This window comes from Andrographis paniculata, unplaced genomic scaffold (assembly GCF_009805555.1).
Source record: "Andrographis paniculata isolate CXL003 unplaced genomic scaffold, ASM980555v1 Contig56END, whole genome shotgun sequence".
Classification (NCBI taxonomy): Eukaryota; Viridiplantae; Streptophyta; class Magnoliopsida; order Lamiales; family Acanthaceae; genus Andrographis; species Andrographis paniculata.
Window position 1 is genome coordinate 1,905,506 of NW_026137591.1, and position 16,639 is coordinate 1,922,144.

The 16,639-nt window shown below is 28.6% G+C and overlaps 2 protein-coding genes across 4 annotated transcripts; both read left to right on the plus strand.

Moving 5' to 3' along the window:
* Window positions 1-502: 502 nt before the first annotated feature.
* Window positions 503-9,425, plus strand: LOC127256675 (protein DETOXIFICATION 25-like). The gene is made up of 8 exons (XM_051282800.1): window positions 503-854; window positions 4,592-5,133; window positions 5,810-5,896; window positions 5,995-6,051; window positions 6,140-6,378; window positions 6,626-6,744; window positions 8,816-8,902; window positions 9,024-9,425. The coding sequence occupies exons 1-8, from the start codon at window positions 594-596 to the stop codon at window positions 9,126-9,128; spliced, it is 1,497 nt and encodes a 498-aa protein (XP_051138757.1). The 5' UTR covers window positions 503-593; the 3' UTR covers window positions 9,129-9,425.
* Window positions 9,426-11,133: 1,708 nt separating this feature from the next.
* Window positions 11,134-15,062, plus strand: LOC127256677 (uncharacterized). Of its 3 annotated transcripts, XM_051282803.1 has the most exons (4): window positions 11,134-11,236; window positions 11,433-11,723; window positions 14,660-14,801; window positions 14,928-15,062. In XM_051282803.1, exons 2-3 carry the CDS (start codon window positions 11,508-11,510, stop codon window positions 14,771-14,773), a joined length of 330 nt encoding a protein of 109 aa, XP_051138760.1. In that variant the 5' UTR covers window positions 11,134-11,236; window positions 11,433-11,507; the 3' UTR covers window positions 14,774-14,801; window positions 14,928-15,062. The 3 variants fall into 3 exon arrangements, with proteins under 3 accessions (XP_051138760.1, XP_051138758.1, XP_051138759.1); XM_051282801.1 differs by having other exon boundaries at window positions 14,660-15,062; XM_051282802.1 differs by having other exon boundaries at window positions 11,141-11,236; window positions 11,473-11,723; window positions 14,660-15,062.
* Window positions 15,063-16,639: the final 1,577 nt, after the last annotated feature.

Consider the following 16,639-nt stretch of genomic DNA (forward strand, 5'->3'; position numbering starts at 1 on the left):
AAAAAAATGATAAATTATGTTGGATGGACAAAAATAGAAAGAGGAGACAAATTAATTGGCACGGAATGAGTAAATATTATACTATTTTCGTCCCATAAAAAATGCATAATTTATCTTTTGCATTATAATATTTAATATTATCTTTATATTTGTATAATTCATTTCATAAATATCATTGTATTTATATTATAAGAGATTAATAAATGTGTTTTTGTTATTTTTATTTAATTATATTTATGTATGTTTTAACCGTTAATATTCAAATATTAATATAAAAGAAATTCATTAATATATTTAGAATGTGTAAAAAAAGTAAAAGAAAATTGATTAAAAGAATAAATAAATTTGGACGTGGAGTAATAAATGACCCTCTACCCTTCCAATAAATCATTTGCAAGTAGTGCAGTGCGTCCACGTCTTTTCCGATCTATTATTTTTTTAATTCATTTTTTAATTAATTTAATTTTTTTTTTTTTCTACCTTTGAAGCTCTGTTCATGTGCTCAGACGAACCTCATTTATTTCCTATCACTCACTCCATTTCAACCTCTCTCTCTCTCTCTCTCTAGAAATTGCAGCTGCAGGAGGAAGAAGATGAGGAGCGAGATTCAGGAGAAGCTGCTCCAAAATCCTCCGACCGACGAGAACGAGGCGAGAAGAAACAATTTGTCGGTAAGAGCGTTGGACGAGTCGAAGAAGATATGGAAAGTCGCTTTCCCGGGGATTATCTCGCGAGTTTCTTCCTTCGGTACTCTGGTCGTTACTCAGTCGTTCATCGGTCACATCAGCTCCGTCGACCTCGCCGGCTACGCTCTGATTCAGACCTTAGGCGTTCGCTTCGTCAATGGCATTTTGGTAACCGCTCCTCCTTCAACTCCTACCTTCCTCCCTGCTTTAATTAATTAATTATTTTTTAATTTATTTATTAGGTTTTGGTAATTTTTTAAATTGGGGAAATTAGAGCATATTTTACGTACGAAATTTGCACACGCTTTACGAGAACCTTCTCGTAGTAGACTTCGACTGTGGCGTTTTTTTTAGTGTTTAAAAATGTGTACAAGGACAGGTGGATAATTAGGGCTTCATCTAAATAATATTATTTAATATATAATTTTTATTTATAGGGACTTAGTCACACTAGATAATGCTGCCTAGACGATAAGTTTATTTATTTAAGGGTGTGTTTGTTTGGGGTTTTTCCGAATGCACTATTTATTCCATTTTTTTTAAATATCAAATCAAACATCTATTTTTTATTTTTATATTATATTATCTCCGTTCCATTGAAAGGTTATCATTTTCTATTTTCGTCCGTCCCAAAACAACGTTACTATTTCCTAATTTAGTAATTGTACTATCTACTTAACATAATAAATACCATTTCAACTTAAAATATATTACACAAATATCATTACTTTTATATTAAAACATACTAATAGGGGTATTTTTGTTTTTTTTTTACTATAATTCAATATAATATTAATATTAAAAAATTTACGTGCAAAAATCAAATGTTATTTTTCGAATGGGACGGAGGGAGTATTAAAAATCAATTTTATATTAAAAAAATTTATATTTAAAAAGGCACCCTTGTATTAAAAGTATGACAGATAAATCCGACTAGTTTTTTTTATATTATTTATTTTTAGTTAAATATTTATAGTATGAGATTTTATTATATTTTATTTTTTGTAATAAACATTTGTAGGACGTAACATTTTATATTAAACTAAAGCAGTTCAAAGTAACAGCCTAGGGTATATATATATTTTTTAAATAAAAAATTAAATAGCAAAAAATTAATTTTAAATTATACTACATAAAAACAAATTTCGATATTTTGTTTACATTTTTTATTTAAATAAATCAAATAATAAATTAATGCACAAGAACAAACTTGGGGATTCTGTTTACATTTTTCTCTTTTTACAATTTTTATCAAATATATATATATATATATATCTACTGGTGTGTTTGTTTCGAGGTTTGGATTTTGAGTTGGGATTTGAAATAGTAAAAATTTTGAATTTGAATAGTTGTATGATGTGATATAAATAGGTGTTGATGTGATGTTTTGAATGTAAAATTGATTTTTAGTATAATATAAAAAATTAAAAATAGGTGTTTGATTTGAAATTTTTGGGGGAAAAAAATTGGATAAACAGTGTAAATCCAATCCAATGCCCAAACAAACACACCTTTGAATTTAAAGAAAAAATGTTAACTAGTCTTGTTTAGTAATCAAGTGAAGATGAGATACTTGAAACTTTGTTTACTTTAGGTTTGGGCCGTCATTGTAAATTAGCTGATAGTTGTTAGTTGATTCTATTAGCTGTTTTTATTAAAATATTTGATAAAATAATTATTTGATGTTAGCTGTTTATACGTAAAATGACAATTCAGGATATTTCTATTTTACTTTTTTCTTTTAATATATTTGATTATGTTCTTTTGAGTTTGAAATGTTTGAAATTTTTTGTTATTAGTTATTGAAAATTGTAAAAGTATTATAAAATAGTATTTATTTTTATTATAGTTAGATTTAAAAAATAATATATTTTTATTAAAAAATATAAGTAGTTTTTTATAAAATAATAAATTTTTCGTGTATATATTTATTATGTTAATTATCGATTAGTTTATTATATTTATAATTTTCAACAAATTTAATTTATTATTAGTATAAAATTTATAAAATGTAATTTTAATATAAAAATAAAGTATTAATATTTATATTTTCTATTTTGAGTTGATTTTAATAAATTTATATATTTTACAATTAAAATAATATATATAAATTAATTATTTTAAATTTATAAAAGTAAAACTATAATATAATAAAATATTTTAATATAATTAATAAATAATTAAAATATATTTATTTATGTAAAATGCATAATAAATTTTTAAGGACAAATAAATAATAAAAAAATTTAAACTGAAAAAACTATTTCAAAACGCTGGGTAAATTAGCTTTTCAACAATTAGTTTTTTGAGTCCAAAAAGCTAATTTACCAAACAGCTAAATTAAAAACTGTTCAAAAAAAACTCTTCAAAAAGCTCTTTATCAAACACCTTCTTGATATTGTATGTGTGTTCCGTTGTGGGATTCTATTCCAAAATTACTATTCATCAATTTTTTCGTTTTCAAAAATATCAAATAAAATATTTATTTTTTATTTTATATATTATATTAAAAATTAATTTCACATTCAAAATATCACATCAACACCTGTTTCACATCATACCACTATTTTAATTCAAAATTTTTATTATTCAATTCTAACTCAAAATCCAAACCCAGATATACCCAATTTTGATTCTAAAATTTAATTTGAATAGTTTGAATATGAAAGTTTGTTTACTTTAGGTATGATATTGTATTTTGATTTTAAAATTTAATTTGAACTATAGTTTGAATATGGTGGCAGTCACTGCACATCGTGTGTTGTCTGACAACGTTCATTATTATTACGGATAACATATTGTATATGCTAATATAATATAAATACAATACATGCTATAGTCTCGTACAACACACAACAGTTGATTTTAGCACATGACGTACTTTTATACAATATACTTGTAATTATAAACAAACATCGTATGTCTTACACAACATGTGCTGTGTGTAATATGAGTATGTGCTGCGTGCTGAATTTTCTAAGGGTGTGTTTGTTTGGGGGTTTGGATTTTAAGTTGGGATTTGAATAGTAAAAATTTTGAATTTGAATAGTTGTATGATGTGATATAAATAGGGTTTGATGTGATGTTTTGAATGTAAAATTGATTTTTAGTATAATATAAAAAATGAAAAATAGGTGTTTGATTTGATATTTTTGGGGGGAAAAAATTGGATGAATAGTAAAAATCTATCAAAATCCTTCAAACAAACACACCCTAAGGGTATGTTTTTCCAAGGGGGTTTGGTCAGTAAAATGGGCACCAAACCCCCCGTTTTTGTTTTGTTTTGTTTTTTTTTTTAAATTAATTTTTTTAATATTTATTATAATTAAATGAAAAAATATATATATACAATATATATGTCATAGAAAATTATATTTTTTATAATACAAATAAATAAAAATTTAAATATATATGTTGGATATAATATGAATTTATAATCAAATCATACAATATAAATTTTATCAATTAAATTTAATACACATTTGTAATATTTTATTCATTATCCATCAAATCAATACACATCAAAACTCCCCAAACCCCAACCAAACCCAAACACAAAAGAAACAACAAAATCCAAACTTATCTCAAAATTCAAATAAAAATCAAATCCAAACCCAATTTTCCCCAAACTCTCCTAAAGAAACATACCCTAAATTATCACCGTAATCATTCCCTTGAAGTATTTTTATACAGAGTTAGTGAAAATTGTTTAATTGTGATCTATGAATTTATTTGAAATAACAAGTTAATTGGAATTTTTATTTAAATAATATTTTGATGTAATTTTTTATTATAAAAAATAGTGTAATAGTGTTGATTTCAATTTGAAGTCAATCGTTGCGGCAACGATAACATATATATAGCTACATGGAATCATCGAATCTCATCCCGTACTTAAATTCCAGATCGGAATGTCGAGTGCAACCGAGACGTTGTGCGGTCAAGCCTACGGCGCGAAACAACACCACATGATGGGGATTTTCTTGCAACGCTCGTGGATAGTCGACTTGGTCACGCTAACAATCTTGCTGCCGCTTTTCTTCCTGGCACCAATCATCTTCAAGCTGCTCGGCGAGGATCCGAGCATCGCCGATGCCGCGGGATACGTCGCTCTATGGTTCATTCCCTTCTGCTATTCGCTCGTCTTTAGCTTGACCATCCAAATGTTCTTACAAGCTCAGCAAAAGAACGTCATCGTCGCGTACTTATCAGCCCTACAGTTCGTCATCCACGTCCCTTTGTCGTGGCTTCTTGTCAACGTTCTTGATTGGGGCCTTAACGGCGCCATGGTGGCTGTCAACGTCTCTTCATGGGTCACGGCAATCGGATTAATCATCTATGTGTTCTGCGGAGGGTGTCCCGACTCGTGGAAAGGCTTCGATTTGGCGTGTTTGAAGGACATTGTACCCGTCGTGAAGCTCTCGATATCTTCCGGGATTATGATTTGGTAAGTACTTAGATTCTGATTTGAGTTTTGGTTTAAATAGTAGACGAAATTGCTTATGATCTGCACGTAATTTAAGAAAAAGATTGCATAAAATATCTTAAAAATTGCATGAGATTTCCTTGTCTTTTTTAAAATATTACTCCGTTTACTTTTTGCACGTAGAATTTTGAATATTAGTATTATATTGAATTGTAGTAAAAAAAAACAAAAATACTCCTTAGTTTTATGTAATATAAAAGTAATAGCATTTGTGTAATATATTGTAAGTTGGAAGTGTATTTATTATATTAGGTAGGTAGTACAAACTAAATTAGAAAATAGTAACTTTGTTTTAGGTCGGATGGAAATGGAAAATAACAACCTTTTAATGGGACGGATGGAGTACATAAAATCTTCTATAAAGTATCTTGTGCAATATTATGAAAATATAAGATAATCTTATGCAATTTTTAAACCACAGGTGAAAATGGTGCAAACTTTTCAAACCACAAGTGAGTGATAAGTAATTTTACATAAATAGTATTTTGATATGATATTTTGTGGGAAATAAAATAATATATTTTTATTAGGAATCTTGCAGATTGAATAATGATGATTTGGATTTAAACTCCAAACCAAACACATCCATACATATTTTTTTTTTTCATTCCATTGTTGATTGTTAACCATGTTGTAGCTTGGAGATGTGGTATTACGCCCTACTCGTTTTAGTCGCCGGATACATGAAGAACGCCGAGGTCGCAATATCCGCCTTCTCCGTATGGTAATTGGTTTTTTCGGTATCGCGCAATATATATGTATATATATTTTTCTTCGATACACATGTTGTAAGAAATCATGTTTCGGAAACAAATCTTGCAGCCTCAACATCAATGCATGGGAATTCATGGTTTGTCTCGGTCTTCTTGGCGCCGCATGGTAAACTCATTCGACTCTTCGCCGTAGTTATTAAATATGATCATAAAATGACGACCTTTTTCTTTTTTTGTTTGTTCTAATTTTGTAGCGTGCGCGTAGCAAATGAGCTCGGACGCGGAGATGCCAAAGCCGTGAAATTTGCGATCAAAGTCCTACTCTCGACCTCTCTTACAATAGGGATCACAATTTGGGCCCTATGCTTGATCTTCGGGAATAAAATCGGGTATTTATTTAGCGACGACGAGGAAGTTGTAAAGACCGTGTCCGATCTATCCATCCTGCTGTCTTTATCCGTGTTGTTCAATAGCATTTATCCGATTTTCTCAGGTTGTTTTTTCTTTAATAATTTTTTTTTAAGAAATATTATACTATCAAATACCTATATATATATATTTTTTTAATATACAAAATATCAAATCAAATATTCTATATTTTATTCTGATAAAAAAAATAAAATTCTATATTTTATTATTTCTAAAAGATTTTAAAATTCCGTAAATTCATATAACTTGATCTAAATAGTTATTCAAGAAATTTGGCTCTTAGGTTTTTATTCTATTTTTGTGTCGACTAGGTGTGGCTGTTGGGGCGGGTATGCAAGCGACCGTGGCGATTGTGAATCTCGTATGCTTTTATGTTATCGGTTTACCCCTCGGAGTCGTGCTCGGATATGTCACCTCGCTTCAAGTAAAGGTAACGAACGTACTAGTGAATTTCCCGCGTAAATTTTTTTAAATTTATTTACTTTTTTTCTTAATTTTGTTTTATGACTTGGTATTTCTAAAATAAAAATAATTATTTATTATGTTTTAAATGAAAGTAAATATTAAATAGTATATCTATTTTATAATAGATTGAACAGTAAAACCAAACGTAAATGAACGAACCCATTTTGTTCTACTAATTGAGTTCACATTCATAGTCCAAATCCATTCTTATGGTTTGATTATTTTGTAAAATAATTTAAAAGAATATATATATTTTTATTTAACATATAGGCTGGGGCGGAGCCAGAAATTTTTTTTGGCGGGGGCCAAAAATTTTTCTATATAAATAATATACTATCTTCATCCACCGATCTATCCTTTTGTATTTGATATTATTGTGTTTAATATTAAAAATATTTTTATATTTGTATAATTTTTTTGTGCAAATGTCATTACATTAGTATTATAAGATACCAATAGAAATATTTTTGTTGTTTTTCTTTGATTTGTACTACGTTTTGATATAATAATTAATATTCAAATATTAACATGCACAAAGTAAACAGATAGATTGGTTGTGGACAAATGTAGTATAATAAATTTAAAATTATATAATATAATAAAGAAATTAAAAAAAATTACAAACAACTTGCTTTTTATCTTGGTTTTTAGAATATTTCTAAATATTTGGAGTATTTGAACCAATTTTTTTGAGTGTTTGAGTTACAAATATAAAAAAATAGTAATAATACTTTTATTAAATTTATAGGAGTGGCCAATTATTTAAAATTTTAGAAATTATACAAATATTATATAATAAAAATACAAAACTCAAATAATTAGCGGGCCAAAAACCCTTCAATCCTCTACTAGCTCCGCCACTGCATATAGGGATTGTGTACATGATATAAAAATAATGAGTGTAATATGTTATTTTTTTGGAAAAATGTGTTTGTTTTAGCATAACAAACAAACCATCAATTTTGCATTCAAAATATCGTATCAATATATATTTATATCACATCAAATAAATATTTAAATTTAAAATTTTAGTATTCATTATTTTTTTCAAATATATTAAATCATATATATATATTTTTTTTATATATTATACTTACTTAAAATAGTTCATCAAAGTATATTTATATCACATTAAATACCTATTAGTTTTCAATGTTTTACGGTTGAAAATCCAAACTCTCAAACAAATACACTCGTTATGTTTAAATTTATTTAAATTTTAGTTACTTTACATTATGCTTTCTAGTATTTCCAATTCAAAACGAAGTTTTTACTAAAAATCACCACCTATGTTTGGTTTATGTCTTGACTCTTGGTTCAAATGTTTTACTTTATTTAAACAGTATTTATATACTCCATTCGTCTCGTATCTATATATCCAATTACTTTTTGCACGGAGTTTTAGGAATATTAGTATTATATTGGAATGTAGTAGAAGTAAAGGTAAAAAAACTAAATTGCCCTTGTTAGTATTGTATGATACAAAGGTAATGACATTTGTGTAATATATTGTAAATTGGAAGGGTATTTGTAATGTTAGGTAAATAATACAGTTACTAAATAAAGAAAATTGATATTTTGCTATGAGACGGACGAAAATGGAAAAATGGATAGATTGTTAAGGGGCGGAGGGAGTACTATATTTTATTAGAAAAAATAGTGTACTTTTGCATTCTGAATAATAATAACAAAAATTGATTTCCGTCCGTCTCTAAGTATTACATTTACTTTTTGCATCATTATACTTAACATTAAAAATATCTTTATATTTATATAATTTTTTGTATAAATATCATTATATTAGTATTACAAGACACTAATAAAAGTATTTTTTTTTTGCTATTTTTCCTTTATTTGTACTATATTTTGATATAATGATTAATATTTAAATATCAATACTACAAAAAATAAATGTAGCCCTTAGAGTGGGACGTAAGGAATATATAGTTTTGAGATAAAAATTACACATTACATGTATATTTCACGTTCATTTTTTTCTAAGCGCTCCTAATCCGATTGTCTTCTAACATCGACAGGGTATATGGATCGGAATGTTAAGCGGGGTTATAGCAGAGACGTTCGTATTGACCTTCATGATGTGGCGGACCAACTGGGATGAAGAGGTTTTTTTTTTTTTTTTGTCTTTTTCTTACTACCATCGAAAACTATTGTCTTAAAAGTAAACTCTTGAAAGATCAAAAAAGGGGCTAAAAGGTTCGAATATTCATTGATGCTCTTGTGTAGGTACTAAAGGCTTCCGCGCGCCTCAAAAGATGGTATGTAAAATCACCCGATAAAGAAGTAGACGAGCGGGAACAGGAACACGTGTCCTCCAGTGGAATCGCCTGATTCTTACATATGAAATAAATGGTGGTTATAACAGTCTTGTCCGAATTGAATGAGCTATATGGATCGATGGATTGCCTTCATTTAAGCTTTGTTTTGCTCGTCTTGCTCGATTGAGGTTTCGATTTATATGCTCGTGAGATTTTTAAAGATCCGGCGCTGATTAATGTTGAGTTTGATGTGTTCACCAACTTTTAATAAAAGGAAATCGATAGATATAATAGGGTTCGTTTGGTTGTGGCATGGAAGGTGGATTTCGAGTTTAAAATGGTAAAATTTTGAATGGAAATACTTATTTGATATGATTTAAGTAGAATATTGATGTTATATTTTGAATGCAAAATAAAAAATAAATATTTAATTTGATATTTTTGAATTTTTTTTTTGAATTTTTATAAATAGTAAAAATTTGATCCAAAATTTATCTACCAAACAAACACAATTTTAGAATTTTACTATTTGAACCTTTGCGTTTTCAAGGAAAAAGAAAAAGCGTAGGTTTTGTTCTTTATATTATTTTTTTTCCACACTTTTTTTTTTAAATTTAATACACTACATACATTTATTATTTTTATATTTTTTATATAATTTCCTATATTTCACGTAAAAAACTTTTATTTCCAATAATCTCACAAAACAAATACACGGTATATTTTTTCTCTCACAAAATATTATATCAAATACTCCCTCCATTCACAAACTAACGTCCTATTTTCCCATTTGGAATGTACAACAATTATTGTCCTCTTTCTATTTTTTTTACACAAAATTTACTCTTTTACCCTTACTTTATTTACTCTTTTATTTTATATACACAAAATTAAGTACAAATTTGTCATTTTATAACAAAAACCTTAATTACCTAAAATTGCGTGTAAATACCAAATAGGATATTAAAAAATGGACGGATGAAGTATTATTTAAATACAAAATCAAACCAAAACTTTACAAATCAAACCCAAATCAAACCACCGGGGATCCCTATATTGTGCACCTCCATAGGGCAATAACATTGTCGCCCCAACTCTCTCAAATGTGAAAAGTGTAGCTCAATCACATGAATTACAATCTTTTTACAACACCGTCGCCGGGTTGGCATCAATCACTAACGACGCTTGATGATCTGATCCAAATTCCGGCGAAGGCGGCAAAAAGGGAAAGAAGAATCATGATAAAGATAAATAGAAAATAAAATGTTGAGCTACGATTTAATGACAGCTTCCATAGGAAAGGAACGACTGCTCATCAAAATTCTGACGATGAGATATCTTTGGGAGATTCACAAGAAAATGGTCTCACTTAGAAGATGGAGGAAAAACTTTTAGATAATTTCAAGTCGTGAAGAAGAAGAAGGTCGTAAGAAACAAAAAAAAAAGAATTGAAAGAAAGCTGGGAAAGAAGAAGCGTTGTAGACAGAAACATCTATAACACGGCTGTGTGTATCGTCAAAACATTAGTGTTGAATAGCGGAAATTGCCCGTTCAGATTAATACGACCGTGTTCATATATATATACGGCCGTGTAGTGTGATTGACAGATGCTGACTTGTAGGAACACGGGCGTGTAGGATAGTACACAGCCGTGTTCATTCCAGGTCATTTGCTACGTCGGTTTCGTTAGGTTTAAGTTAGCATTTTTCATCGATTGGTTGACGGTGGAACAAAAAATGATGAATTTTGGTTATATTATCACCAAAATTGATGAATTTTTATATTATGACAAAAATTGATGAATTTTGATTATATTTGGACAAAAAATAATTTTTTACCTTTAATTTGATACAAAGAAAGTTTAGGCAATAAGTAAAATACAAAAGTATTATACAATTTACCATTTATTTTTCTTAAATAATAATAATAATAATAATAATAATAAAAACTGAACCTCTGGTTCGTGCGATCTTCGGTTCAAAAATATTGGAATCGAACCGTAAAAAATGGGTTTCGGTTTGAGTGTGAACCGGAACCCGGTTCAATAACCGGTTGGGCATGTCTGCACCACACCGCAACCGGTTCTGATCCTCTCCTTCCTTCTCCCTCTTTCTTCTTCTTCTTCTTCTTCTTCCTTTTCCACCTTCTCCCCCTGCGCTGCTGCCGCCGGTCGCGAATTTGGTGAGTTTTTTTTTTTAAATCTTCGTATACGTCATCGACATTAGGCACCTTCTGCTTCGTCTGCGAAATTGTCGACATCATACCTAGAAAGCGAACCCTGGTCGTGGATGCCCTAACTTACAATTGAAGCATAGAATTACTTTATTTGAATATGGTGCTTCATTTATTTGTTACTGTTTTGTGTCTTTTTTGGCAGCTTATTAGCTGTTTCATTGTTGATGGGTCTCTGACTGAAGGTGAGATGAATTGAGAGGAAGAATCGGTGAGAAAGATGGGTTCAATCATTCACGGAGCAAATACAACGACAAAGGGCGTTTATAGGAGCCTTCTTAAAGCAGTGAAGCAGAATATTGGAAAAGAGAAACGCAATTCCCATTTCTTCGATTACATCAGCCATGAATTCAGAAAGGACGCCAACAACAACCCGCTGAATTTAAAGCTTGCCAGCGATTATACTTTCTATCTTAACAGCGTTCATCACCATAAGGTGCTTTTATTTTCCATTCTCATATTCATTTTTGTTAATATTACTGTTAATTGCAGAAAATCAACAATAGATAAGAAAAATTTGGCTGAAACCTCAAATTGATTTTTGCAAACCTGAAGAATTTAAAATCCTCTAAAGTTGTTAGTGTAAATACAAAGAAAAATAGAAGTGCAAGAAGTACAACAGGCAATCTCCAAATAATTTACCAAAACATTTTGTTATCAATTGAAAGATATCTTGAATTGTGTACATATTGGGTTTTTATAGCTGAATTTCGGGCGGTTACCTTCGGTTTGTTTTTGAAGAAACCATCTTTGCAATTTCTGTTGCACAATTTTGGCCATACTGTCTCTGATGAAGGGTCAATTAAATTTTGGTTCCTTGGGACGGAATTTTGTGTAATAACAAATACTTATTTTGTTGCATATATTGATTGGCAGAGAAATATTAATATTCTGGTGTTAATGAGAAAACAAATCATTGGCATTTTTAAGGTTGTTGTAGGGCTAACATTAGGCATTTATTTATTCATTTTTGAAGATTTTGTGTCTACTTTGTTCTTGGTAAATATTTGAGTTATATTAATCTTTGGTGCTCGAGAATTGGTGCAAAGATGATAACTCAAATGGGCTTAGCATCGTTCTATTGGAATTGAGCAAGTGCAATGATTTTTTATTTCATACTTCTGATATCAACCTTATTGATAATTTGTATAATTCTTGCTCAATTATTCTATTCCGGCTCTATATTCACAATTTCTGCCTTTTACTTATAGTTAAGAGCAGATTAAATTTTGAAGTTAGACTTAAAAGTAGTAGCTGAAATGTTTGGAAATTAGGAGGAAGAAGAAGAAGAATAGGAAGATGTTTTGAACATAAGATAGCAAAAATATAATCAGTGATTTCTGGGAAGACATGTTGATGGGTAACCTACTTTATTATTTCACTAAGATTTAAAATGTGCAAACAAAACTACGGTACTTTTGTAAAAATAAATAATCTATTAGAAGCACAATGAAGTCTCTAGTTGAAGTTTTGTAAACTAGTTAGAACTAGAAGAAGTTTGAATTTGCAAACACAATCCAACTGCTTCTTTTTAAGTAGAAGTGTGTTCGTGGAGAGTGCTAATATTTTGCCAATACCTTGTTTTCTATGATCTTTCTGTGGACATTTTAAGGATATAACCAGGTCAAGGCATCTATCTTTTTCCTTTGCCTTTGATTTAGGAAATCTCTCACCAGTAAAATTTGTCTTACTTTGTTTTACTAAATTGTGAACTTTAGCAAGTTTTGTTACCTACTTGGGAGTTAGGCCAAAGGAAGAAAACCATATTGTGTCCTAATTCTTGATGATTCTGAGTCTCTCTTGTAACGGAACACGCCCTGTGTAATCTATAGTAGTAAATGATTTAAAGAACGTTGCAATGGCCATATCGTGGAATACTTGACTTACCAATGGCCTGAGAATCCTGTTCAATGCGATGAGTTGGGGTTCTAATCACATCAATTTTACAAACTCATGGAATTGCATATGAAGTTTATTTGCTTGATTTATAAGTTTTTTCTTTAGATTAGAACTTTGTTACAGCTGGAAGTTAAATTGCTTATTGGATTGGCATAAAAAGTGAAACTATTTTAGGAGTTACAAAATCCAAGTCACCTTAGATTGGCCACAAGACAAAGTAAAATCTGTTGATTTCATTTAATAAGATTTTCTATGGTTTTGATTCTGCGTCCGTCAACAGATTGAACAATGGTGTCTGGTTGCATAGTACGGATAGATTGTCCTGAAATTCCGGTCTTAGAATTTGTTTTTTAGCATTTGTTGTTTTCCATTCTGGCAATGGTCATATCCTTGTCCTGAAAATTTAGGATTTGTCTAATTCAACCGGTCATAGAAACACACAAATTGAAAAACCAATATGTTTGTTATCATTATTGAAGGATTTAAGGCCGAGTTTTCTTAATTTTTTTTGTTAGCGGGATGCTGTTGTGTAACAATAAAGAGGCAAATAACACTACGGGTGTATTTGTGTGTTTTTTGTTGTAAGATATGGGGAATTTTGAAAGTATGATAAGGAATGATGTTCTGTGTGATTTTGTTGACTTTTATTGTTATGCGTATATATTGTATTATTTGAGTAATATTTTTTGGACTCGCATCACCTTAAAACACTAATGGTGTGTTTGTTTTGGAATTTGAAATAGTAAAAAATTTGAATTGGATTAGTGGTATGATATGATATAAATAGGTGTTGATGTGATGATGTTTTAAATGTAAAATTGATTTTTAGTATAATATAAAAAATAAGTATTTGATTTGATATTTCGTAGGGAAAAAAAATTAGTGAATAGTGGAAATCCGAAAAAATCTCCCAAAAGAACACATCTAGGTGAACACACTATGTGTGTTACGAATGATCATATGCTCTAATGTGAATTGTTAATGACCATATCTATTTTCGTTCTTCTGAAAATTTTTACATCTCTTTTTTCGTCTAGAAGCTTTAAGCATGCCCTCTGTTCTGTCGAGCCAAGCCTTTTACGAGTACTATTTTTGGCTTTGATTCGGGTTAACTACTCTACATAGCACTGACAGGTTGATACTGAAAATACTTCAGTCTCTTTTTATCGAACATAGCTTTAATTCTGATCAGAACTGCATAGTTAGAGCTTTTTAGACTGAAATCATTGAAATTACTTTCATTAGGACACGACCATTCCAAAAGGTTCGAGAATTAGCAAATAATATTACAAGTCACTTGCAACATTTTCAAGCTAGAAGTTTCACGACATAATGTGATTCATTTACATTCGTACATAAATAAAGTTCTCGACTTTTATTTCCGTATAACTTTGCTACATAATTAATCTACACATATAATCAGCTTCCTTGCAAGTTAGGAGTGAGACATGTTGACATTATGTGGATTTGCAGGAGCTGCTGTTTTCACACAACATTGCCGTGGATCGGTCTGATGAAATGAAAAAGGTAATCGGAAAATCTGCCACGAGTGTAGGGCTGCGGCTGCCAGATGTCTATCAGCCCTGATATAAAATTGTGCTTCTCAGAATACAAGGTATTGAAATTCTTACTGCCCCTTCGATTTTCCCTAGATTGAATCCTTATCTAGAGAGCCATTCTGTCTGGTTTTGTTAAATTGAGTGAGACATGAATTACTAGTTCTTTTTGTTTTGTTTTGTAGATGTTTTAGTTAGACAAAGCTTCTTCTGAACTTATTCTTTGGATTCATTTTGGTGCACTGATGAGGCAAAATGACTCCTTTGGGTAAACACTCTTTAGTGAATGTTTTGAGCTGCATTTTCTCTTTCCATCCCAATTGACGGTTCTCCTCTTTCTCAACTAAATTAGTATATATATCATTTTATAAAGATAATCTTTTAATAATACAGAAAAAATTATCTAAAGAAAAGTATAATATAGAAAAATATTTTGAAAAAAGAAAAATAATATACAATTTGATTATATTTCTTTTTTTATTTTTCTATCCCAACCGACGGGACGATTTTTCTTCTTCTCATCAAACCAATTCAGTATATATATCATTTTGTAAAGAATATTTTTCTAATAATACAAAAAAAAATTAACTAAAGAAAAGTATAATATAAAAAAATATTTTGAAAAAAAAAATATATATATTTTTTAAATTGGTAAGTTGTACAGTTATAAAAATTATATATATTTATATAATTGATTATATTTGTTTCTGTCCCAATCGACTGGATTATCCTCATTTTCATCCGGCTAATTCAGCCACTTTCTCCCCTCTTTTCATCTCAACCGACTGAACTATTCTCATTTCATTTAACCAATTCGACAAGACATTTTTTTTTTCATTTTATGTCTTCCCTATTCTATCATTCTCTCTCATAATGGTTCATTTATTTAGATTTTATATTCATATACATGTAATGTAACTTTTAAAATTTAATTCAAAATTTGAAATATATCAATATATATTTATTTATTTTGTACCGAATAATTTTTTTAATAATACACAAAAAAATATAATATAAAAAAAATTGCAAAAAAGAAGATATATAATACAAAAAAAAAATTGCAAAAAAGAAAAATAGATTAGGGTGTTTGGTAAACAACTTTAACTTTTTAGCTGTTTGATCAGTAAACCAGCTTTTTGGTGTTTGGTAAATTAGTAATTAGCTTATTGAGTCCAAAAAACTAATTCTGAAAAAGCTGTATGTATCAATGTCTCAGATTAGCTTTTTATTTTAATTTTTTTATTCTTTATTAGCCCTTAAAATTAATTAATTCTTTCACATATATTCATATATTTTTTTATTACACTTTATTAATTATTTAGATATATTTTCTTCTAGTAACTTATAAATTCATATTTATAAATTTAAAATAATTATTTTTTATATATCAATTATCTTATATATAATTTTTTTTTAATTTTCTAGAATAAAGATAATATAAAAATATTAACATTATTGAATAAATTATATAGCATTTTTTATCACATAATATTTTTATTAAAAATGAATATATTTATTTAAAATTATAAATTTAATGATATATATTAATTAAAAATTAATCTAATAAAAATACATATGTTAATAATTTTTGTTCTTTTATATTTATACTATTTCTAATAAAAAAAAATATTTTTCAATAAACTTGTATTAATTTTTTAAAAAATATTTTTAAAATAATAAAAATAAATATCTTACTAAATTTTTTCTAATTTTTAAAATTAATAATAAAATTATAAAAAAATCTACCTACCGAAAAAACTTAACTAAATATTTTGAAAGTAAAATATAAAATGTCATTAATTGTCATTTTACGTATAAACAGCTAATATCAAACTGTAATTTTACCAAATATTTTAATACAAACAGCTAACCGATTCAGCTAGTCAAACTCGTTAAT